At 34.2% G+C, this 26,864-nt stretch overlaps 1 protein-coding gene across 6 annotated transcripts in view; it reads left to right on the top strand.

The window, feature by feature from the left end:
* The window catches only part of Atrnl1 (attractin like 1), a 708,669-nt gene that overhangs the window by 490,876 nt on the left and 190,929 nt on the right, over nt 1-26,864 (top strand). For 2 of the 6 annotated variants that reach the window (XR_007349211.1, XM_048807395.1), the window contains one exon: nt 25,694-25,699. The exons of the other annotated variants lie outside the window; for them this stretch is intronic. Coding sequence is in view for 1 of the 2 variants with exons in the window: in XM_048807395.1 (XP_048663352.1) it covers nt 25,694-25,699 (6 nt within the window). In the remaining variant the exon portion in view is untranslated. Of the gene's footprint in view, nt 1-25,693; nt 25,700-26,864 lie in introns of those variants that run through there. 6 annotated transcript variants of the gene reach the window in all.

The following is a 26,864-nucleotide window of genomic DNA, read 5'->3' on the forward strand; positions in this document are numbered from 1 at the left end:
ACAATGCATGAAATGGTTTCTGAGAACAAAAACCCTGAATAGTAAAAGCTCACAGATTGTGGTTAATGATTAATTATTGGTGTGCTTTTGAAGCACACCAATTCAATTTTGTGCTTATTATTTTATTTTTATTTTATTTGTATCACAATATTTAAGTAGAAAAATTAAAGCACTCTCATATTGAAATATTTTATTCCCTTTTTTAAATGCTCTCATTTGAATAATTATATGTTGATATTTTTAAGATTTTGCTTTTCTTCAAGGAAAGCAAGGATATAAAAATTAAACTCCTCCCCAAACCTAGGTACAAATATAATTGATTCTGTAACATTTTTGGTGATTCTGAAAAAATGAAACTGTTACGCGTCATGGATACTATCCAAAAGGCCTGTTCTGGGAGGCAATAAAATGTGTGCTGTGTCTGGCTTTTGTGTTCTTGACTTTTTACTACTCTAGATCACAGGTTGCCGTGGAAGCTTTGAACACTAGGAAATTTATGTGTGTCTCTTCCATTGCTTGGGGAGAAATTGGAAAAGAGACACAGTGATTAGATGAAAGTTACAGCGAGTGCTGTCATTTCATCTTGGCCCCTTGGTTCAAATGTTAGTACAAAACCCTTAGCAAATAGAAAACCTGGACTATTTGAATCCAAATTCTCGTTTGTTCATCTGTTTAAAACATTCTCAAATATTGCTAAAGCCAAGGAACAACGGGGAAAGGAATGTCAGTCGTGGAGACATAAGCCAGAGCGGGAGGAGTTATCAGAACCAGGAAGCTCACCCAGGTCCTACCTGTGTCTCAGTTGCTCCCTGGAGGGGTTTGAGAAACTGCTATCAGGTGCACATATGTTCATTACATCATCTTGTTCAATTTTTCCAAACTTTTCTGTCTTCTTTATCATCGTGACTTTTTAACCTTAAATTTTACTTTGTGGAGTTAGAAATATCGACCCCACTTTTGTTCAGTTTCTATTTGCTGGCAGTCCTTCCTTCTCTGTCCTTCTGTTTTGCACTTGTCTCTGGTAGAGGAGACGATTGGTTTGTATTTCCCCCTTTACTCTGTGAATCTCTGCTTGGTGTACACATTGACAAAAGTTACTGTTTACCAAGAACAATACTTATTTCAGCTATCCAATGTGTGTGTGAGAGTGTGTGTGTGTGTGTGTGTGTGTGTGTGCGCGCGCGCGTGTTATTAGCATGCCTCCTTGTGATTCTTTTCCCAGCTTCTGTTGGATAAATTGACTTTTGTCTACCAAACCAAGTATTTCATATCATATTTTTGTTTCTCATAGTGCCTCTTAGCAAGATCCGTCATAGTGGTTACTTTTCCTTAGCAAGTCTAAACCTTACAAACACATTCCTCCACTGCCAGTCTCAAACAAGATTAATGCTTAGAATGCTCTCAGCTCCCTGTTTCTCCTTCCAGATGTTGACACTACCTGAAAATTTTGATCTTAATGTTTTGGATGTACTTTTTTCATTATTATGGAATATTTTAATAACAATGAATGTTTTATTGTTTTTATTTCTAGCTGTTTGCTCATTCATTTCTTTCATTTTTCACTAGTATAACCCTCCCAGAGATTTTTTTTATGTGGCATTCTTGATAGATCAAATGTGTATACATGTGTGTGAGTATACATACACACAAACACAAAACAACTTAATGGTATGTAAAACTCAGTTTAAAGTTTCCTTCTTTAAAAATTTAAAAACAGTTTAATGTCAACTTGAGTGTCCTTTTTAAGCAGTTTCCATCTTATTTCTGGAATTTCTCAGAATTTTCTCTTAGTTATACTTAAATTTAGCTTCAATGGATCAAAATAAATATTTGATTTTTTCCTAAGAATTAGACAGTGTACACATACATTGATGTAATCACCAAGCCCCCAGTTGAGGTGGGCAGAAGTGAAGGCTTAGGAGTGGTCCAGCCCCCTGCCTTCATGGCTGTGAGATTGCTCACCCAAGCTGACCTCTGGAGTTAACATCACTACTCCATAGCCTTGGGCTGGCACCTGGCTGGTTCTGCTTCCCTGCTGCACAGCAGGTGGAGCAGGTATCAATCCATCCTGGACAATGTGACTCTGTCCCTTTCCTAAGGCAGGCTACCATTTCCTTGTATTTTTTTTTCCTAAGTTTCTCCTGAAGATTTTGTGAAATTTATCTCTCTTATTTGATCTCCTTGTTCAAAGTCAGTGAGGGGAGGGGACAAGCAACTTTCTGGTTTGCTGTTTCGTTGACTGAAAGGCCATTGGTGCCAGTGCTTTCTGTACCTTAAAGCATTACATAAACGTTGGAATTCTTGATATTTTTCTTAATTTTATTAATACTCAGTTCTCTGAATAACTGGCATGCCTGTATTTCTTTTGTACCCCTTCTATTCAGAAACATAATTTCAAGATGTCAAAGGAAAAAAGAAAACACATAATTACATGTAGATTCTCATTTAGCTAAGCTTTTTTTTAATCTGTGAGTAAAGTTCTAGTTATTAATGTTCATCATTTATAAAAAGGTTTATTGAAATAAAATTCATGTAGCATAGTTCCCCCACTTAAGCCATGTAATTTAATTTTAGTATATTCAGAGTTGTGTGACCATCACCAAAATCAACTTTAGAATATTTCATCACCCATAAAAGAAATCCCATGCCCATTAGCATCTACCAGGCTTTCTTCAGCCCTCCCATCTCTGCCCTGGCAGCCCTGGGCAAGCTCTAATATGTTTCCTGTCTTCATCGATTATCCTATTTTGGACATTTTGTACAAATAGAGTCATATAATATGTGGTCTTTGGTAATTAGCTCTTGCGCATAGCACAATGCTGACGCATTGCGGCGTATGTCAGCACTTCGTTATCTTGTTGTAAAATGGCATTCCATCATGCAAGCCTCACCTTTTGTTTCCACTTCATCAGTTAGTTGATGGACATTTGTGTTGTTTACACTTTTGGGATATTCTGAGCAGTACTACCATGAACATCTGCGGAAAATTGTTTGTGTGGGCACATGTTTAAATTTCTTTGGGGGTTTATAACCTAAAGGTGAATTACTAGGACACATGACATCTTTGCATTACTTGTTGAAAAGACTCTCTGTTGAATGGTCTCAGGTTCCCTTGTTCAAAATCATTTAACCATAAATATGTGAGTTTGTTTCTGAACTATCCTATTGATCTACATGTCTATCTTTACAACAGTGCCACACTGTCTTGACTACCATATCTTCATTATAAGTTTTAGAATTGGAAAATACCAGCTATCCATGCTGTTCTTTTTAAAGATTGTTTAACTCTTCTGGTCCCTTGAAATTTCATGTAAATATTGGGATCTATTTTTTAATTTCTGTCAAGAAAACTGCTAGTATTTTGACAGAGATAATGTTGGATGTATATATCACTTCAAACATTCACTTTATTAAGGGGGGTAATTTTGTTAATTAAGTACCTTTGGGCTCCATTCTCAAAATCCTAAACTTAATATTAGATTTCCTTCATCTTGGCAAATAATTATGATTTCTGATATTTTAAATTCCCTATGGCCATATATATCCAATGATCTCAAGTTAATTGACAACTAAGAAATTCTCTAATAAATTCAAGTTGAAAACATTTTTTATTCAGTAGATATTTTTAGTTTAAATTGGTTGTTTACTTCTTCCTATTAAAATTAAACATCAAAGTAAATCTCAGCAGCTAACTGCTAATTCCTTCCTTTGACATCTTTTAGAAAATAATAGAGATAGAATGTTTAAAATTATATTGCTAAGCATTTTGTAATAATTACTACTTAGAAGTTATTTAGCTGATCTACATACACATACATACAAATCCATACATATCCACATATATGTGATAATTGTTTTCCATTATTACAGAACAATGAAACCTGTCCCAAATCTCTTTTGTATTTTTATAACTTAGCACGATGCTTAGTATGATAACTTAGTGTTGATTTTCTCACATAGTAGATTCTGAAGCCTGGGCCTGTTGTTGTTGTTGTTATTATTATTATTATTATTATTATTATTATTATTATTTTGTGCTGGGGTTTGAACCCAGGGGCATTCACCCCTGAGCTATATCTGCAATCCTTTTATTTCATTTATTTATTTCTTTAATTTTGATACAAGGTCTTACTGAGTTGTTGAGGCTGGCCTCAAATTTGCAATCCTCCTGCCTCAGCCCCCCAAGTTACTGGGTTTAAAGGCATGTGTAGCTAGCATAGGACTATTCTGAAATCATATTATAAATTTTGTTTAAATCTAAAAATTAAAGCAATTTTAATGTTTTCTGCTAGACTTTTTAAAATTCAATGTTTAAACTCAACATAAAGCAATGGCTATTACTGTTATGTAAACTTTTATTGACTACTCATGATGTGATAAATTAAGGGAAGTATTTCTTTAAATTAGATTTGACTCTCATATGCAGCTCTTGAGTTTCATTCTGTACAGGCAGAGGGGAAATTTAAGGAATAAGAAACGAATTACCTTTTATACATCTTTGGGTGATTGTGCACCATTACACACCAGAATGTCCTATTCTCTGAAGTGGATGTGTTCCTAAAAATGTTTTGTAAGGTAATTATATGTTTTTAATGCATGAGAAGTATTGAATCTTTACAAGACCTTTAAGGTGCAAAATTCTTTGTGAGTAAAATAAAAATAATTATACTATGAATATGAATGAATAATCACTCTAAATTTTCTATTGGTAAATCTGAATTGTTGTATTTTCCTATATTATTATAGTGACAAAATGTATTATTATATTAATGCATTTAGAATGTGAGTTTATCCACAAATATAATTCATTTGATTTTAAACTTACTTTAAAAAAATTACTTTTGTAATAGCCACATGACCTATAGTATATATTTTGTCACTTTTCTCCCAAGCAATACATGAGAATTTATAGCTGTTGCTCAGTAGGCTTTTATGGAATGCTTCCCATGCATCAGGCACTGTATGGGCACTTGAGAAATGTCAGGGAACACAGCAGAGAACCCTGTCCAGTTGGAGCTCACATTCTAGCCAGAGAAAGGAAATTATTTAATGTTAGCAATTGGACATGGTTTGAAGGGTTGGGGAGAGTGGACTGTGTCAAATGGGAGGGGGGCAGGGTCACTTTGCATAGACTCAGTGAGAAACCTGCAAGTCTTGGGAAAGAAAGTTGCAGACTAAGGGACCTGATAGAGCAGAGGCCCAAAAGTGGGCATGCCTGGCAAACCCAGGGATCAACAAAGCCAAGGGAAGGGCAGGTGTAGGCAGATGATGTCAGGCCTCATAGACCACTGATGTTGGTGTTCAATTCCAAGAGAAGAGAGCCACTTTTGGGGGTCTTGAGAGAAGGAGATAATCTGACTTTGCTTTTTAAAAATCACTTGCCTTCTGGACTAACAATAGTTTAATGAGGGATATTTTTCAGCTAGTTCCCTGATAAGTACAAAGTGAGATAAGGACAATTTTCTCACTATGGATTGAAAAATATGCTGGTAATGAAGGAAAGCAAGAAAGGGGAAATGGAAGGAGCCTGTTCCACTGTGGACAACTAGAGCTTTACCCATGGCGAACCCCAAGAGCCAAGGTAAAACAGAGCTCAAACTCCCTGACGCCAGGGGGTGCTGGAGTAGGGTACTTAAATCCCACATCCCTGTGGTCACTAGTTGAGGCATACTCTGTAGGAGGTCTGGGAAAGCCCTTATTTGAAGAAATCCAGACATTTTGGCATATACCAGCCAGGAATTGGAAATCATCCTGGAGTTTCCACCAGCAGGAGCAACAAGAGAAGAAGCAAAACTCCTTAGGAGACTTCTGCAGGAATCCAGGCCAGAGGTGATGGTGGCAAGACCAGGGTAACAGCAGAGCCATGGGAAATGGTCAGAGTCTGGGCCAAAATTGAGGTTTATTATGCGTATGGTGTTCTCATTTACAAGATCTATCCAGTGACTTTATGTTTGCAAGGTCCAGATAGCAAGATGGTAGTAATTTTATTTCTTTTACTGGCACCATAATAGTCCTAGAGCCTCTGATGCTCTAGTTGTCTGTTGGTCATTGTAATGGATAATAGCACCAGTTTCTGCCAGCACATCCACTCAGATAGTACAGCACGTGTTTTTCTTAAATAAATAAATGATACCATAAGAAACTTAGGTAAAAGCATCTAGTGCCCTTAAATGACTTAGATTGTCTGAGCTTTTTAGATCTGATGTGACCCTAAAATTACATCATAAAAACAAGTTATTCACAGGCAGTCAAGTTGAAAGGCTAAATGTTGAAAATATTCATCGCCCATTCCCGTTTCCTTTTTTCTTCATTGGAAGGGCAGGGCAATGTGTGGTAAGGAATTATCAGCTTTATATAACCTTGTATGAGTCTGTAAGCGTCATTCACAGTTTTCACCAGGATAAATTACTCATTATGTGTGTGTTTTTTTTTTTTTAGTTATAATATTCTAGACATTTAGTTTTACTCTACTACTTTCAATACTTAAAAACTAGAAACTACTTTTAATGATTTAATCCAACAATTAAGGATTTTTAATTGATTCATTATATGTTATAGAATAGTATATATATGGCAATCTAATTTTTTTATTAAAATCTAAGAAAAGGATCTGTTCACTAATTTCTTAATAGTTGTATCTTCATAGATAGAACGTATGTGGAATTCTTTTTGAATATCTGTATTATGCTTTCTATAATTACATGTATTAGTTTTTACAAGGAAAAATAAAAGAGTGAGATGAAAGTATAAAACATGGATTCTTTTTTCCCAATTTTTAGCCTCATATATTGATTTCATATGTATTGAGTGTTTGGAATCTTTCCAGATATTCAAAATGAGTGTTTCCAATTACTGTTGCTACATTAGGAAATGAAACTTTTAGGCATATTGTAAATACACTGAATGCTCTGTTACCTTTTAAATCATGTTATTTAATTTATCCACATTCCAAATTTTTGAAAATATAGATGCCCTTTGGGATATGTTCTAGAAGAATAGTGTTTAAGTGTACATAGCATGCCCTGAAAAAGCATTCTAATTATGAGAATGTATATGCCAAGGTAAGAAGCTTGACTTTGTTCTTCCCAGGTCATGTGGACAATTAAAATATTTAAATCAAGTTTAAAATTCTGAGTTTTTAAAATTTATTTTCTGTCTCAACCATTTGCACCTTAGGTCAATCTTATAAGCAAAGCTGGTTTCCTTTTTTCCCTTACTTTTGAAGAAACTGAGGCTCAGAGAGATTAAGACCTTCATTAAAGTTAAACAGTCAGTAGAGCAAATACTCGAATTTGGAATTGCAGATTCCCCTAAGGTTCCTTTCCCACACCACTATTTAATGCACACTGATTTTAATTCAAACTGAAAATATAACTTGGGCTCTTGTATAGCAATGGAACTTTTTTTTCTTGTAAAGCTATTATCACAAGTTGCTGAAAGTCCATGTAGTCTCTTTGATTCCATGTGTTCAAATAGTCATAGATAATTCTGGATCTTAAAAACATCCAGTTTGAAGATTATAGAATGACATAGTAGATCAAAAATTCCAGCAGTTGTAATCTAAATTGCCATAAAGAAGTTAGGATGGTTTACTAAAACACAATAAACTCAGTACATAAATTTTCTGTTATTTTTTTATATTAGATGTTTCTCATAAAAATAACTTTTATAGTTATTTCTATGCTATAAATATCAGAGTTGTCCTGTAATTTGCTTTAGAAACAAAGTATAATACAGGTTTATTTGGTCATTATAGTCAAGTAGGCTTATTAACAATTTTAAAGACAGTATATAGAGCATGATTAATTTTAACCAAATTAATAATTTTAATAGTATATCAGGGCATATATTTTAACCACTTTATACCTGAGTTTTCAACCCACATATTTGTAATGTCTTGATTTTCCCCACATGTAAAGAAAATTATAACTTTGGAGTGCTTTCTTTGTTCAAAAACATGTTGGATATATGAAAAGTGTTGATGAATTCAATCCCCCCTAGATAGAATAGTCTAATTTGGAATCTACTTTCCCTGTGGTGGCCATACCCCTGCTAATGTTGACACTGCATTGAAATCAGCACTCTGCTTATTGAGAAGTTCTGCCTGTTATTATGTAAGAAACATCTCCCAAGGTGACTGAACACATTGTTCAAGTCTAAGCCAGACACAGTGAAGCAGCTCTCCTGCTAAGAGCATTGCTGGCTACCCTTCCAGAACAGCACAGGCTCAGTTCTCTGCTCTTGGCCAGGACCACTGACCCTCCAGTTCTTCTTTCCTGGCTGGGCATCTTCACAGACAGCAGTTCCAGTGGTTGGCCTGCACAGCTTAGTTCATTTTCCTGCGTTTCCTATTTTGCAGTATTCTAGATGTCTTATTATATTTGATTTTTCAAAATATTTTATTATCACTTATCATCATATCCTGATTATATAAATAATATTCTCATTCTAGATAACAAACTAGTGCAGAAATAATCAAAATTAAAATCTTACACATTTCTACAACCCACTATCAGAAATCTTGTTATTTACGTCTTTCCAATAACATTTTCCTTTTGTATATCCATAGTTTTTAAAAACCAAAAACAGTACACATATGTTTTGCATTGCTTCAGTATTATATTGAGAATATTTTTCACTTCTGTTTGATTCAAATATCATTTTAATTATTTTGTAGTATACCATAATTTATTTGCTTTTGTTAAGTATGTTCTAATTTCACACTATTATAAGTAAAACTGTAAATAATGTTTATGTAATTCTTGATCTGAACTTATGAAAGAAAAACTGCTCTGCCAAAAATTATGACCTTCTATAGATCGTGAGACATAGTGCTTATTTACTTTGTAGAAATATCCCTATTCATATTATCCTCAGAAAACTGAGCATCCCTGTTTGCCTGCATCCTTGTCAAAAATGAACATTCGTATTTTTAAAACAATTTCATTAATTTGGTACATGGCATGTTATTTTTCTTTTAAATCAATCTTTTATTGTTAGTGAAAGTAAAGATTTTCTGTATTTCTTTAACCATTTGTATTTTTCCTTGATGTTCATTTTGACCCTTTTCCCTTGTTTACTTCTATTTTAATAGTATTTCTTGTTTGTTTTTGTTTTTGTTTTGGTATAGGGATTGAACCCAAGGGCACTAAACCACTGAACCACATATCCAGCCACTTTTATATTTTATTTAGAGACAGGGTCTCGCTGAGTTGCTTATGGCCTGGCTAAATTGCTGAGGCTGGGTTTGAACTCACAATCTCCTGCCTCAGCCTTGCTTACTGAAAATTGCTCTGACTTTTATGTTCCACTCTTGCTACAGCATATTGACCTTCTTTTCTAGTTGATCTAGCTTTTCTCTCTAATGGCTTTCAAAATTTCTGGTCTTTGGTGTCCTGCAGTTTTACCATGATTTACTTAAGAACAGATTTATTTATATTGAACCCATTTGGTGTGTTTTGTGCTTCCTGTGCTTGAGGATTCAAGTCTTTGCTTACTTCTGAAAATTCAGTCATTATCTTTGAATTTTCTTTGTTTTCCTTCTAGGACTAAATGGATCTCTGTTGAACCATCTCATCCTACTTTCAGAATCTCTCTGGCCTCTCTATGTTTTTCATCTTCATCTCTTTCTGTGTTTCTTCTGGCTTATTTCTTTGGAGTCTTTTGCCAGTTCGCTAATTCTTTGTTCAATAATATATAATCTGCTGTGTATCCTATTTATTGTATTATCTTCAACATGCATTTTTTTAAAGTACCTAATTTGTGTTTTTCTAGGGACCTAAATATAGAATCACAGAGTATTTCTTTTGCCAGGAACCAGCAGCCTACCCTTCTTTTTTAACAGCTTCTCCCAAGGTCCCTGGCATAATGCAGGAATATGAAGCTACTGCATCATGGGTTGCTTGCATTAGAGTTTGACCTCAGGGAAACTCCACTTTCATGGTTGTTTGCTGCTCACATGCTCCCCTCTCCAGTTTTAGCTGGCTGCCTCAGAGTATTCCATACTGCTTGAAACCTTAACACATTAAAAAGTATGTGTTCTGTATATATGCTTTTTATACACACACACACACACACACACATATTTTAAGGGAGAGAGTCCTACTTAAAGTAGCTACAGTTTGTTTTCTATAACAACTCTATTTTCATAGACACAAGTTCTCTGAATTTTTGTTCCCCTCCCCAGCCTTGGCTTATAATGTTCATATTCACTATAGAAAGACTCAGGTTTTGGCATCCTCTCAAGGGATGGCAAGTGGGGAGTGGGGAGGTCCTGCCTACTTATCGATGGGCTAATGGTCTTGAAACAGTCAAGCCACAAATTCCCTACTTACCTTTTGGTACTCCTCAAGGTTCAGGGACAGGGACAACTCAGGTCACCAGTTCTGCTTTTTCTTAGCCTCTTTGTGGCCGGAGAGTCCAGGCACACTCCTTTACATACCATGTTATGTACAGCTCTCTCCAGACCATGCCTCTGCAAAATTCTCATCCTGGATCTTGCTATTTGTTTCTATGCACTCATCCAGTCCAAAGGAGGCAATATCAGGCATGAATCCCACAGCTAGAACCTATAGAGGACCTAAGCCATATTTGCAGAGTCACCCAGAGACTCCAGGAACCATTTAAAGGAGATTTCCAGTTGGTAGTAGAGAGAAAGAAACCATGTTGAGATCACATCTTCCCACATTCTTCCTAACACATGCTTGAGAATGTAAGGATTTTCTTATTTTAAGAAAATTACTTAGAATAAATACATTTTTATAAGTATATAGTACTGGAAGTCTTAGCCAAAGCAATTAGACAGAGACAGAAATTAAAGACAAACAATAGGAAAAGAAGTAGTCAAATTATCAGATTAAATGATTCTATAAAAAGAAAAATCAAAAGTCTACTAAGACTATTAGAACTGATAAATGAATTCAGTAAATTTACAAGGTCTACATAACAAAAATCAGTACCTTTTTAAACTAATAATTAACTTATTGAGAAACAAATGATAAAGGTAATCCACTAATAATACCTACACCAACATATGAAGAAATTTAATCAATGAAGCAAAAGACTACTACAATGAAAATTATAAAACAACAAATGAAATAAATTGAAAAGGACACACACACACACACACACACACACACACAGAAACCTCCCATGATCATGGATTGGAAAAATTAATATCATTAAAATGTTCATATTACCCAAATTGATTTATAGATTCCAAGCAGTCCCCACCAGAATACCAAAGGCATTCTTCTAAAAATAATGATAATAATAATAATCCCAAAATTCATATGAAAGAACAAAAGATCCAATTAGCCAAAGTAATCTTGAGCCAAAAGAACAAAGCTGGAGGCATCACAATACCTGATCCTAAGACATATTAGAAGACTGTAGGAACCAAGACATCAGAGAAGTGGCACCCAAACCAACCCATAGCCCAGAGAAACAGAATAAAGAACCTAGAAATAGATTCACACATCTACAGTTGACTGATTCTTGATGAAAGTGCCAAAGCATGTGTTACAAGCAGGACAGCCTCTTCAGTAAATGATCCTGGGAAAATTGTATATTCACATGCAGAAGATTGACGTCTGTCTCTCACTTTATACTAAAATCAACCCAAAATGGACAAAGACCATAATGTAAAATCTGAAAATATTAGGGGAAAACTTCAAGGCAGCAGTATAGGTAATGATTTTTTGGATAAGACCCTAAAAGCACAGGCAAAAGAAAAATGAGACAAATAGGATTATGCCAAACTAAGAAGCTTCTGCACAGCAAAGAAAACAATCAACAAAGCTAAAAGACAACCTACAGAATGGAGAAAGCTTTGCAAACTGTCTAAAAAAAAGAGTGATTCGGAATATATAAGGAGCTCAAAAATCTCAACAACAACAAAAACCCAATTAAAAATGACCAAATTATCTGAATAGATATTTCTCAAATGAAGAATAAAAAAATGTAAATGGTCAACAAATTTATGAAAAAGTACTCAACATCATCCTTGGCTACCGGAAAAAAGAAATAAAAACCACAATGAGAGATCATCTCACTCCAGTTAGAATGGCTGTTATCAAACAGACAAAAAATAACAAGTGCTGGTGATAATGGAGAAAAGGTCACTATTATACATTATTGGTGTGAATGTAAAGTAATACAGTCATCATGGAGAACATATGGAGATTCCTCAGAAAACTAAAAATAGAGCTGCAAAATGATCCAGCTTTTCCACTTCTGGATATGCATCTAAAGAAATGAAATCAAAGAAATATCTGCAGACCCACATTTATTGCTTCATTCTTCATTCTGTGACTAAGATATAGAATCAACCTGGAAGCCCATCAATACATGCATGGATAAAGAAAATGTAGTATATAAAGAATGTAACATTGTTCTGTCATAAAATAACATTCTATCAATTACAGCAAAAATGAATGTAATTGGATCACAGGGTGTTAAGTGAAACAAGCCAGGGGCTGGGGATATAGCTCAGTTGGTAGTGTGCTTGCCTCACATGCACAAGTCCCTGGGTTCATCCCCAGCACCACAAAAAGAGAGAGAAAGTGAAACAAGCCAGACACAGAAAGACAAATACTGCTTCCCTTTCATATGCAAAATGTAAAAATAAATGTACATGTGAACATGGAACAGTGATTTCTAGAGGCTTGTCAGAATAGGGGAAAGAGGACTAGGAGGAGATTGAAGAACAGGTACCAAGACACAATTAAATAGAAGCAGAGTAGGGTAATTCGAGTTCACAATAACCTAATGGCTCTCTTATGAATTACTAGAAGAGAGAGGAGCTTAGAGAGTGCAAACAAACAGTAGTGGTAAGGAGATGGAAGTATCAGTCACCTGACTTCATCGTCAAATCTTATATACATATGAAATACATACAATTGAAATAATAATCATTCTTATTATTTTATAATATGTAATATATGTCATATAATAATAAAATTATATAATAATTTTAGGCTGGGGATTTAGCTCAGTGGTAGGGAGCTTGCTGCATATATGAGTCCCAGGCCCACAAATAATAGTAATCATAACAAAAAAAAGAATAAGTCAGTAAAATCTTTCAAAAAGTGGCTATGTAAATCAAGGCTATAATATAATTTATTGGAAAGTTATAAATATATTTCAGCAGTTCTTGGGGATTACTCCAGCTCTGGGTAAATAAGACTGAATTTCCAACACTATCCCCAATTATCACTACTCTCTGATAAAGTTGCCCTCAGCAGAATAAGCAGATTACGTCAGCTGTAACCAAAATATACCACAGTCTTGGAAATATGGTAGAGTGGATCTGTGTGCTCTCTAACTCTCGTAATATTCATCCCTATCTATGTTAAAATATGTTTAATATATGGACATGACTAGTATTAATATCAATCAATACAGTTTTGTCAGTAAGAATAATAAAAAGCTAGTCATAATATTTTATGCTGCTTTTTATAATATTTTAGATTGTTTTGAAGTACTTGTTTTGCTTCAGTAATCATTTTCTGATATTTGTTTAAATATTTTATAAAGGCATCATTTCCTAAGACAGTTGCTTTTACACTATATTTATTTTTAATACATTGTGCTTATGTTTCATATAAAATCAGTAACTAATTTAACTTATATTTTCTTCTTTCCATTACATACATTAGTAAATAATCCCTTCAAGTTGATATCCTCAATGGAATAACTGACTATAAGAGTTCTATAAAATGCTATTAAATCAAATAGAAATCTTATAAAGTAAAATACAAGATATTGGAAATGTAGAGCTAGATATTTTATATGTTGAAGCTAAGAAACCAATAATGTTACACTTTAGCCAAGAAAACATTTTCATATGTTCTCATACTGTGCTCTCTTGGAAAATAAAATAACATATTGGTCAAAATTTAAGGTATTGAATCTGGAAATTTACTCAAATCTTAATAAATTTTTTAATCAATTTGTAATTCCTGTACTTCTCATACCAGAGACCTTTGTGTTCATACTTATACTTTGTAATTTTGTTCATATTTATTATTTGACTCTATTTTGCTTCATGAAAGATGACTTGGATTATTCTTAATGACATAAAAATGGAGAAGACTAAATGCCATACATATAAATTTGGGTACAATTTTTTAGGAAGTATTTGGGGTTTTTTTTGTATTCCTCTCTTATCCCCAACACATCTCAGAAAACAAAAGTAATGCTAGCCCAGTTTTGTTTTTCCATATTTCATACTAGAAATTCTACCTTATAAAGAAACACTATATACTCAGAATAATTGGTTCAACATTTACTAAACAGTATTTGCAAAGCAGTGCAGGAGGGGGACATAGACAAAATGTTGTCTTTCTCTTCCAAAAATGTATGGACTTACAGGAAGAAAAAAAAAAACAAATAAACACGTAATGTTATTAGTGCTAAAGGGACAATAAACACAAAGAGGAAAAAGAATGTAATACTCCATGTTTTGCTCAACCTTTCATGAAAGATTACAGACATTGATCTGGGCCTTCAAAGATGGGTAAGAGGTAAGTAGGTGGAGCTAAGAGTAGACTGGGATCTGGGAGGAGTAAAGATGATGCCTAGTTGGGAGCAAAGTAAGCCAAGGACTGCGACAGACATCTGTGGTGTGTGTGAAGCAGTGCGAGGGTGGCATTCCTGAATGGGGAAATAGTTGCAAGGGTTAAGCTAGAAAATGTAGGCCTGAATTATGGAAGTGAGTAGGTTTTAACAAGATGCCAAGTATCACACAAAAGGTTTGGAGCAGAAGAGTTTTACGATTGGTTTTAGAAAAATTATATGGGTAACGATTTGTAGCAACAGTTGGATTGAAGAATAATTAAAGCAGAGAAGGAAGTTGGGAGACTGTTCCCCGCAGTAGTGGTTGTCAAAATGTAAAGGAGTAAATCTTAATTTAAACTGTGACAACATAAAAGGTACAGAACTTAAATAACAAACTGAATAAGGGAAAGAGTCTAGGACAGAAGGAGGAATCTGAATTTTGGAAGTTCTTTTTTGTTCTTTAGGTCATAGACTTGAGTGAGAAAAAAATTAAAAGGTTCCATAATGACAAGATAAGGAAGGACAGAGAGAGTCCAGCTTTCCAGAGGCTTCAGGATACTGATAGGAGGGCCTCTTCTGAACTCACTGCTGGAGGCAGGACCAGAGGCTTGGTGGTGAGGGCAAATGTCGAATGGCTGACAGAGTGTATGACTGCGGATTAGACTTGAGATTCCTTAATTAGCCCATTTGTTCTTCACTCACTAATCCAGCATGTGCTGTGTGCCTCCACACACCAAGCAGATCTCCACCACCGTCCTTCCCTGAACTGTCCTGCTAACCTCCTTCCTGGCTCTCTGCCTTTCCCTCCCACTTCCAGGCTGTCTTCCACTTGCAACTGAACTGATCTTTCCAGCATGCAAATCTACTTGCACTGCCCTGTTTGAAACTTGGGGATAGAGAAATTAACATAGAAGCTTGGTCCCTATTCTTATGAATAATTGACTTAGGAGTAAGGAATTCAGAGTTTAAGATAGTAAATAGAGTTATTGATTGATTAGTCTCAATTAGGTAGACCTGTGTTCTAACATTCACTTTTGTAAACTTTCTTACTTAACTTGAATCCATTAAAATGTACACACAATGTTTGAGACTTAAAAAAATAAGAAGAAAACAATGAAATAACTTTGTTTAGAGAATATAGTGATTTTAAGTAAAAAGACCAATACTTTTGAACAATGTTGTTCAAGCAGTCTGTGGTACTCATGCACCATACATCTTTATTCTGGGGGGAAGTAAGTGTAAATGAATATGTACTCAACATGAGTAAATGTGGATAAATATTGAGTATGTAAATATTGAATATTATTAAACCAAAATAAGTTTTTGGCTTATAGTTTCTTATGAGAAGAGTCACTCTTTCAAAGTTTTGAAGTAGGTGTTATATATGTGGCCTCTTGAATCTTCATTGTTGTTACCAGGAATTGAACCTAGGGGAACTTAACCACTGAGCACATCCCCAGCCTTTTCTATTTTTTATTTTAAGATAGGATCTCACTAAGTGGCTTAGGGCCTCACTATGTTGCTGAAGCTAGCCTTGAAATCACAATCCTCCTGCCTCAGCATCTCCAGTCACTGGGATTACAGTCATGTTCCACCACTCCCTGCTTGAGTCTCTCTTTGAAATGATTCAATATGACATCTCTGTGTTTGGGGGAATTGAGGGCATTTTTAGAAATGTACGTTTGCAAAACAGAATAATTTAGTTTATGTAAATTGAATTTCAAGCAGTTCCAGATAACATTTTATTAAGAGTACATTAAATTTTGATGACCCTGTTTATTCAACAACAATAACGAATTAACAAAAAAATGCACTAAACTAGGCATTCCAGTCATTACAGGATGTTTATGACACAGTTGGTGTCTCTGAATGAATATCTTTGAATCTGCTAGGAATGTCATTAATTGCCTCCCCTCTCAAATTATTCCCTTCTTCTGCTACATTTTCTTCTTTCTTCTTCTTTTTCTAATTGTTAGCCCATAATTTCTCATGCATTCTATCCGGTGCCTATGATGCTAAATCTGAAATGCCGTGTCATTCCAGAATATTCATCAAAGGAAGTTTAATTTTGGTATAATTAGTAGCAATTATTTTTATAGTTAGCTAACTATATGAGCTCTCTTTCTACTATAATACTTGACTGACAAAATATTTTTACTTAGTCTTCCACTGTGTTGAATGAGGTGATACGTGCATGCAAAACACATACATTTATATAGATTTTATCAAGTATTGAGAGAAAATGTGCCTGATGTGCTTTGATTATTTTCCTATGCATTCTTGAGTTGTCAAGGTGATATAGTTATCATATCAATTATTAATTTTTAAGTGATGTTTCTTCCTTGGATCAGAAAATTATTACATTCTAATTGTAAATACTTTAAAAAATACAGAAAACATGTTATAAAAATATAAATTCTCATCCATATTCCATCTGTTCTACAAATGTGTGCAGTTGTATAGTGATTCCCCTTCTCTAGATCTAGAACATATCCATCACCAGGGAAAGTTCACTTGTGCTTCTCTGCCCCTCTGCCCTAAGCCTCTGGAACTACTGAGCTGATTTATATTCTTACTGTTTTGTTTTTTTTCTTTTTCAGAAAATAATATAATTGAACCATATACTATGTAGCTTTTTGGGTCTTTTTCCTCACATAGCTTAAGGCATTTATCAGTAGTTTATTCTATTGCTGATTTTATTCCAGTGTGTATATGAATCACAATTTATTTATCCGATCACCAGGTAATGAAAATTTGTATTATTTCCAATCTGGAGCTATCGTAAATTCGCCATTAATGTTTTCATACTGATTTTTCTAAGGAAGTATGTTTTCATTTCTCTTTAGTAAAAACAACGTGTCTTCAGTTGTTGGTCTTATGGTAATGGTATGTTTTACATCAGCAGTTTTCCAAAGTGGATATGCCATTTTGTATTCCTATTTGCAACATATTAGAATTCCAATGACTTCACATCTTCACCAGCCCTAGGTATTGTTTGTTGTTTTATTTGACACTCTCATGGGGGTGTGGTGGTATCTATCTGATTGTTGTATTTAGTTTTGAGGAGACCTTAATTACTCTCCAACTATGTGGGACCTGGCTACCCATTTATAGGTATACATATCTTCAAATTCCAACTTTTCTATAGCATAGACATTAACTGAGGGATATTCTAAAGAAAAATAGATGAATGTATTAGTCAGCCTTATGTTACTACAACAAAATGCTTAAGACTACTAACTTATAAATAGAAGAGATTTATTTAGCACACAGTTTCAGAGGTTTAAAGTCCACAATCAGGCTGGCCCTACTGGTTTAGCCTTTGGCAAGGGCAGCAGATAGCTGCATATCTTGGCAGGATCATGTGAGAGCAAGCAGTCATATCTGGAACAGGAACAGAAAGAAAAGAGAGTGGGCAGAACCAAACTTGCTCCTTTTATAAAGATAGTCTTGTAAGAATTCAAGAGGTCACATAAAAATAACCAAGAATTCTTAGGTAAACTACCTTTTGAGAGCATGTGCCCCCAGTGACATAAAACCTCTCACTAGCCCCCCTCCAAAGATTTCACCACTTCCCAAGAGCATCACCCTGGGGTCAAAGCCTTCTGTATGTGGACCTTTAGACGACTCAGCTGTAGGGGTCAGGAGTCTTTTTAAATGAACTCCTAAAACAAGAATCCAAAACTGTCCCTTTGGAAAAAAAAAAAAATCTTCATAAAGTAAAAAATTGTGTTTTTCCAGCTTCCTGTGAGGCCCTCTTTCATGAAATAATGACATTAAATAATAAATAAAATATTAAAGATTTTTTTAACTTTTTAAATTTTTTTTAACCTGTATAATAACAAAATGTAAGCATACTTAGGAATGGGGAAATGAATCATGTCACTCAGCTTCTACAGTTGACTCATACCAATCTAGTTTTGTCTCTTGCAACCTCATCAGTGATTATTCGAAGTAAATCCCAGGCATCTAAAGATTAAATTTTAATTGAATCTCATATTTCTTGATTTATCATATTAATATTGAAAATAATTATTTTAAAAGTGTTTAAATTTCAAAAATTAATTTCTAGTATTAATATCTAAGGTTCAGTAGTCTCTTTGTTTGACCTATTTACATGTGAAGAATTTTCTAGGTGCAGTTTTTTTCAGGTATTGATTCAGTATGCTATGGGAAACCACAACACCTGAATGGAAATAAAAGCTCATTAAGTGAGATTGTTTTACTTAGCATACTGTGTATATAGTTTCTTTAATAGCACTGTATAGACATTAAATTATAAGAACTGCAGGTTTTGCTTAATGGAAGTTGCCACTTAAGTTAACAATATAGGCCATTTGATTTTTTATTTACTATATTATATATTTTTTAAATTACACATTGACTATAATCCTAGGAGTACTTTCTTAATTCTTTTTACAATATTGATCTAATTTTTCTCACTGGGAAGCTCAACTGAAGTGTATAACTGGTTTTAATTAAGAATAAAAAAGAAACCACATCATTAGGAATTCTGATTTTTGCTTCTCTAACAAAAAAAAAAAAGACCATGAACAATATGAGATTAGTAAGATGTGAGAAATGATAACCATGTTAGGGGTTGCCTATAACAAACTACAGTAATTGGGGAAGTAACCTTGACACATTTCAGTTCAAATATGAGTATCTGTAGTTTATTATATCCCAGACAGTATTCATTACCAAAGATGTAGGGCCAAATTAACCTTAATGTTGCACTCTTCTCAAGACATTCCATAGCTAGCAATAACATTAAGATAATGCCGTTAAAATAAGAATTTCAATTATAAGGCAGATGAGACTGTGAAAAACATGACAGTCTTAATGAGCAGTAGGAGTTGGTCTTTGCTTCAGTAAGGCACACAGTTATCAGAGATGGGAAGGAAACAAAACACAGGCTGCAGCCTTCTCCTGTTGGGTCATGTCATCCTCTACTGATAACAGCTTTGGGTTCAAATTCATTTCTATTCATACTCCCAGACTGGCATTAGGATGATGGTCCTGTTATCTTCCATTTGCAGCTAGAAAACCTTCAGTTGCGGTAGTGATTCATTCTTCCAAATAGCTGAAAGCATGTTTTCACATTTGCTCTCATCATATCTTTGTTAAGAAAGAAAGGGAATCAAGGTGTTGGCTCCATCTTGCAGGTGGGAAAACGGGATCAGTGTCTCAGTGGTGACACGGGGAATAGATTATTTGAAGGATCACTGTGTGCTTCTTCAGAGGATTGTTTTTAACCAAGAGGAGATGTAATGAATGACCCAAATATTGTATCATTCTTTGTATTTGTATATTACACATCTCTTGTTTTTGACTTCATAGTGGTAGCTAATGAAGATCACAGGAGAGATTAATAAAATCAGAGGAGGAAAAGGTTATCATCAAGAGCTATCTTAGTCTATTCTGGCTGCTGTAACAAAAAACACCATAAACAGGGGCCTTATAAACAACAGAAATTTAATTCTAAAAGCTTTGAATCCTGGGAAGTTCAACATCAAGGCCCTGATGCTTCATGTCTGGTGAGGGCCCCCACAGGTTCATAGAAGAAGCTTTCTATTGTATCCTCACATGGAGGGAGGAGTAAACAAGCTCTCCTTATAAAAGCACAAATATAAGCTCTCCTTATAAAATTACTAATCTCATTCATGAGAGAGGGCTCTGCCATCATAACTAATCACCTCCCAAAGCTCCAGCTCCTAATAGCAACCCACTGGGATTAGGATTGGGGGGCACACAAACATGCAGACCTTAGCAAGAGCTCTGGTTCGTTGTAGCCACTAAGCATGCAGCCACTGTACAGTGGCTACACCCAGGCCCTGTTGATAAAGCCCATGCATCCTGTACAGTGTAGAGTTCACACTGCTTTCTGGAAATGGCTTCACCAAGTAAATTACCCCTAGGCATCCAGCAGTGCTGACACACCCTGACATGCCCCAAAGCTTTAAAGTCACCTCAGTAAGGAAGGCTAAGAGCCCTCCTGTTTATCTGATCTATAATTCATTCAGTTGGTGGAAGTGATTAGCTGCATCTCTTTTGCCTCTCTGCTGTAAATTCTCAGGGATTGTAGTTTCTTCTTCAGTTTGGATTTTCCCATTAAACTTTCAAATAGAGATTTTTTTCTCATTCTGGCTATTTTTAAGATTAGAAAGTCTTTTTTTGCCTCCAGAAAGCCCTGAAGACTAATTTGGTTTTAATTCACCCTATATATCACTATTTGTTCATCACTTACATAATTAATACAAACGTTTTCCCTCAATTTCTTTATAAATATATTTCTCATAAAGCATTTTCATCCATATTGCTTGCTCTAGAGCGTGACCAATTTTCATAGTCTTTACTACAATATGCTGTATAATAGCCATGATGTTCGTGCTGTCTACTCTCATATTTACTTAATCTATCATCAAAGGGAGCATGGCTGATGCCTTTAAGTGAACCAATCGATTATGCAGCATTATGTTTAGCTTCCACCAGCAGCAATTTTCTTTTTTCCCTTAGGAACCTTAATTCTGGAAATGAGCATTCCACTAGATTCAGAGTGTTCATTTATAAAATACAAGTATATTTTTGCTTACATAATATATATTTAAATGTTAGATCCATAGAGTAACAATAAAATGTATAAGGCTTTTCATTAGAGTCTATGATGGTTTTAGATCATGATGAAATTGATTTAAATTGCAAATATTACAGTAAATCTTCCTAGATGAGCCACAGAGCTTAAATGTAAAACTGATGTTCTTAAATTAAATAGTTAATATATTGTCTAACAAACTAAAACATAATACTCTATTGTCAGAGTAATTTTTAAACAGATCGTTAATGTTTTAAATGTAAAAATAAAGTGAATTTTAACAATCTTGTTTAAATAATTTTATTTTTTTCTTCCTCTTTTTTTTCTCTCCGTTTATCGCTAGAAACAATAAACCAGCAATTTCAAAATGAGGACAACTCACTAATCCTCAGTAATTGTCTTTCTTCCAGTTCCTTCCTTTTTGTCCTGTTAATTTTACTTAGAAACGCAGTATTGCCATTTCTGAGACTTTTGTGTGGTACTAGTATGTGAACACATAGATCTACAGTCTTCATTATCTATTGGTAAGAAAATAAGTGACGTAGAGAAGTGGGTAAAAAACACACATACAGCAAAGATACTTAACAAAACCCTCATACTGTGTCTTTTATAATCTTTTATGTTCTTTAGACATGTAATTAATATTTATTGCCCTCAGAATAATGTTTAAAAGTGATCTTTTATAAATGTTCTTTCAGTTTCATGCATTCTTCTGTGGAGAATAAATTGATTCATCTCATTATCAGTCAAGTTCAGAACTTAGTAGCATGTATGTCTCTAGGATGAAAGTTATTTTGGAATTCAAAGAGAGGTATATAAAAAGAAATGAAATCAAGGCAAAAAAAATGTAGTCATCTTACCTCTAACACAAAGAACATTAAATTTGAAGTCAGAAGACCTAATTCCAGTTCCAGTTCTACTTTGCGCTTGTGTGACCTTGAAAAAGTAACTTAAGCATTTCTAAGCTTCGAATTCCTCACTTATAAAGTGAGGGAAAGAAATGCCCTTCTGCCTGTCAGTCTTCTTGTTGGATCTTGTTGCTGTATTTTGATGTCAAATTTAACATTGCTATCTAAACATACAGCATTCTAGAAGAGATTTACTGTCAACCATTTTCACTTATACGTTTTTAATATTGATTTATTGATTTCCTTCAATGTGTAAGGAACACTGCTATACACTAGGGAAATAAAAAGGAATTAGATAATACCCAAACACCTCAAATTCTAGGAAGAAAGGCCATATGAAAGACAATAGAATACTTTCATTTCAGTCATTGATTCAATTGACAAGTTGTTGGTTGAATGCTTGCAAGTTGAAGTAATTATAATATAATAAGAATATTATAATGGTTTAAGGAAAAAAATCTAAAATGAAGTCATATTAGAATATAAATAGGTCAACTTATGTATGCAAATTTAGTATATGAAAAAGTGGCCTATCCATCAGTAGGAGAAGGATGGGCTTGCTTCTCAGTATGTGGGATTGGAATAGCTTTATGGAAGAACGTAACTAAATCTATTCCAAATACAACAAAATCAAATTATGAAAAGATCCAAAATTTAAAAATAGGAACTTTATATTATATTCAGAGTGGCCAAGTTTCCTAACTTTGATTCAAAATTCAGAGACAATAAGGAAAACATTAATAAAGTGGGTCATCCATAATTTTTTTTAAATTTCTATGGTAAAAAAAGTAAAATAAATGAAAAATGTAGAAAATATTTGCAATTTATGACATGGACATAGCATTGATAGGCCTTAAAAATACAGAGAATTTTAAAATTAACAAAGACCCACAAGTCTATAAAAATTGGCAAGAAATATGGACCATTCATAGAAAAATGAAATGCCAAGAGCCCTTAAGCATAGGACATATTCAAATTTACTTTTAATTTTAATTTTAAGAAATTAAAATTAACTGAGATTGTCATTATTTATCAGTAGGATTGACAGAATTTCAAGATTCACAGCATACTTGTGATTGGTAAAAAAGGACCCCCAAAGATGTCCACATCCTTGTCCCCAGAATTTGCATGGCAAAAGGGGTTTTGTAGATACAATTAAAATAAGGAGTATAAGACTTATGAACTGTGGAAATTACCCTGGATGGGCTCACTGTGATCACAAAGGCTCCTGTCAGTGAAAAAGGGGCCAGAAGAGCCAGTCAGAGGAGAGGATGTGACGAGGGAAGCAGAAGCCACAGTGATGCAGTTGCTGGTGCAGGAAATGAAAAGGGCCATGAGGAAAAATTGTTGGCAATCTGAAGAAGCTGGAAAACACAAGGAAATACATCTCCTTGCTAGAGCTTCTGGAAGGAACACAGGCTTGCCAACACCTGAATGTTAGCCATCAAGATCTGTTTTCTGCTTTCCAGAACTGGAAGATAATAAATTTGTATTGTTTTAATCTACTTAATTTTGGGATATTTGTTACCATAACGATAGACAACTAATACAATAACCTAAGATAGAGGTTGTAGGAAAACAGATATGTTCAAATGTTTTGGGGAATAAAAATTGGATAGCTCCTCTGTAGGAGAATTTTACTCCATTTACATATACACTTTACCCTTAGATTCCACGACCCACCTCTGCCACTGTCCAAAATACAAAAAAGATACGCACAAGGCTACTGTGATCAAAGTATCTTATCAGTGGATACTAGTTGAAAAAACTGAGTGTGATGTAATGCTATATTGTGCAGCTATAACAAGTGTTGCTATATTTTGCTGTGAAATGATCTTACAATACCATTGCATGAAAGTAGCAAAGTGGAAAAAAGTGCATATGGTATATTATTATTTGACTAAGCAGGCAGAGATTATAAATATAACATATGCAGACACACATAGTTGCTTTTAAAAACATGAAAGGGCAAATTAATTTTTTTTTACTGGTGTGTTTTTTAGTGGTTATTCAGAAGGCTGAAAAGAGAACATTATGAAGGGGGCAGATATGGAAAGTGAACCTCTATAACTGTACTTTATTTTGTAGATCTGGGCCTGACACTATTTAAATGCATTAAAACTGAAAAGTTTGCCAGATTAAAAAATCTAATGAATAAGCAAAAGTTTAAATTATTATCTGAATGAACATAACTAAGAATGCAGTTTATGAGAATTTTTAGAAAACAGTTCTCAGAATCAATAAAGAATGGAGTTCTTTAAGAAATATTTATTCAGAACCCATTAGGGTCTCTTGATCAAAAAAGGGAATTGGGTGATATATAAGTACTCTACAGGGAAGATAATGAAACATCCAGAAGAGGAGTGTGATGGGTTTTCAGACAAAGGAGAGAGCACCTCCACCCAGGACAGTGGCTGGGGAAGGCGATATTCATTTAGTCAGTAATTGATCTAGATATTTGCTAAGCACATCTTATGGACACAACTCTTGTAGGCACTGGGGCTCACCCATTTTTAAAGCAGTTCAAAACCCCTTCTTGAACAGCTTGCATGCTGGTAGGATGAGGGCAACAGACAATTTTTAAAAGATGAAAATAGAATTGAGCATTATGCTTAGTGTTGTGCAGATCACTATTGACTGTGGCACATTCCTGTCCTCAAAACCCTCAGAATCCCTGCAGGGGGACATGGATGCTTATCACATAACCAAGTGCTGTGCAGTGTACTATAAGCCTTCTGCTTTTTAAGAAATCTTAGAATTTTCATGATATTGTGCACTTAATAGATAGCAATACTCAATAAGTGTTTAAATACAAGAAAATGATAGATTCATGCATATTAATGTTAGCAGCTATTTTGTACTCATTCATACTGCCCAGCCTCTGAAATGTTTGTCTATTGTTGTAACTAGGTAGCGCTTCCTGAAGATAGACAAATATTAGTGACATAGAGTAGATAATAGAACATTTACAGAGATGATTCATAAATTCCAATGTTTGTACTCATCAAAGAACAATCAACATCTTATGGCCTTAGAAATAATTTTTATCATAGATCTTTCAATATCAAAATAATTAAATTCATAAGTTTTAAATATATTAATAACATGTATGTAAGTGATATGTGTGAATAATTATTCAGTCATGGGTAGCAGTCTTACAACTCAAGATTTTACTGTTAAGTTAAAGAAAAATAAAGAAAAAAAGTCAATTTGTTTTTTCCTCTTGCAACTCTTTAGATATATTGTTTCATTTTATTAATGATAATATAAGGAAAACAAATATATTGTCAATAAATACATTGTCAACAATTGTTAAAGGCTAGAATAAAATTAGCAATAATTGTAGAAAGTAATTTAATTTGCCTTTGTCCCAATATACATATTAAAAGAATATAACATATATAAGAAATCTGTATTATTAATTTAATCTATAGATAATGCTTGATACAAAATAATTCTAGAATGTTCCTCATAATCCCCACCCTATGGGTTCTTGTCCTATAGCTCAGGAGTCTTCCCTGGGAACAGACCTATCTTTTCAGCAAAATGTATGGAAGTCATCTTTTTCATTTGATTTGCTTTGTCAATAAAATTCCTTAAAGCAAAACATTTCTAGCACTTTGATAAATTAAAGTCTTGTGTTCTGCATGAGAATGTTTACCATGAGCTTGGTAAAAGGCAGGAACAATTCTGGGAGACCCCTTGGCCCTTGCTGTGGGGTGACACCAGGTGAATTTGTTTACCGACAGCTCCATTTCCACATCTAGAAGACAGGGATCGTAACACCTGTTCTCAGTGATGTTGTGAGCAGGAGAGGAGATGCACAGGTCGTAGTTGTTGAAGCAACCCATGACATGTTATTATCAATAGAAAAATCTTCTCTTTACCTATACTTTCATATTTTGGGCTTTGTGTAAATTTTAAAATGCATTAGTCCATTTTCATACTTCATCAAGTAGAGTACATGTAACAGAATAAGTTGTTTTTAATAAAAAATTTTTGTTATTTTAATAGTATTGATAACAATATATCTGTACATTATTCATTTTACAATGCTCCATCACAGCAGCCCAGTAATATAGGCTTTATATTATAGATCCTCCTCATATCACACATGAGTAAAATTTCATTCTAAAAATTAGTGCTCATTGCACTGTACCGTTTACACAAATACAGGAGGTCTGAGTAGTCAGACCCAATGTGTTCTGAATTGGGGAACCCAGTGTTTTAAATAAACCTCTGCTTGCCTGCCTTTGCCCTTAAGCCAGGTTCAATATGCTCTGTCACTGAGGTGGTTCTTTGTTGCAAGGCTAGATGCCAGTAGCACCCCTGCTCCAGTGTGACACCCAAGTGTTCCTTCCAAATACTGGAGATGTCCTGAACAAATGAGTAAGAAAAACTGAGAACCAGTGCTTTAAACTGTAGCATGGCAAAGTTTTAATTAGTTAGATTCTGATTAATGTTTTGTTTTTTACTAGTAAGTAAACCATAACAATTTTTATCTTGTGATATAGTCACTAAATATTTGGGTAAATAGGACTTTCATTGTGAACATATGACATTGGCCTGATAAAAATTTACAGAAATAAAAATTAATTTTACTCAAAATGAAGAATATATATATATATATANTATATATATATATATATATATATATATATATATATATATATTCCTTCTTCCATATAAGTCATTACAAAAGGTTTGTTCAATTAATGCTTCCCATAATACATTGTTCATTACACCCTTATCACAAAATAAAAAGACTCAAACAGTATTTTGTTTCATTCAAATTATGCAAATTA

Source organism: Marmota marmota, unplaced genomic scaffold (assembly GCF_001458135.2).
Source record: "Marmota marmota marmota unplaced genomic scaffold, marMar, whole genome shotgun sequence".
In the NCBI taxonomy this organism is placed as follows: Eukaryota; Metazoa; Chordata; class Mammalia; order Rodentia; family Sciuridae; genus Marmota; species Marmota marmota.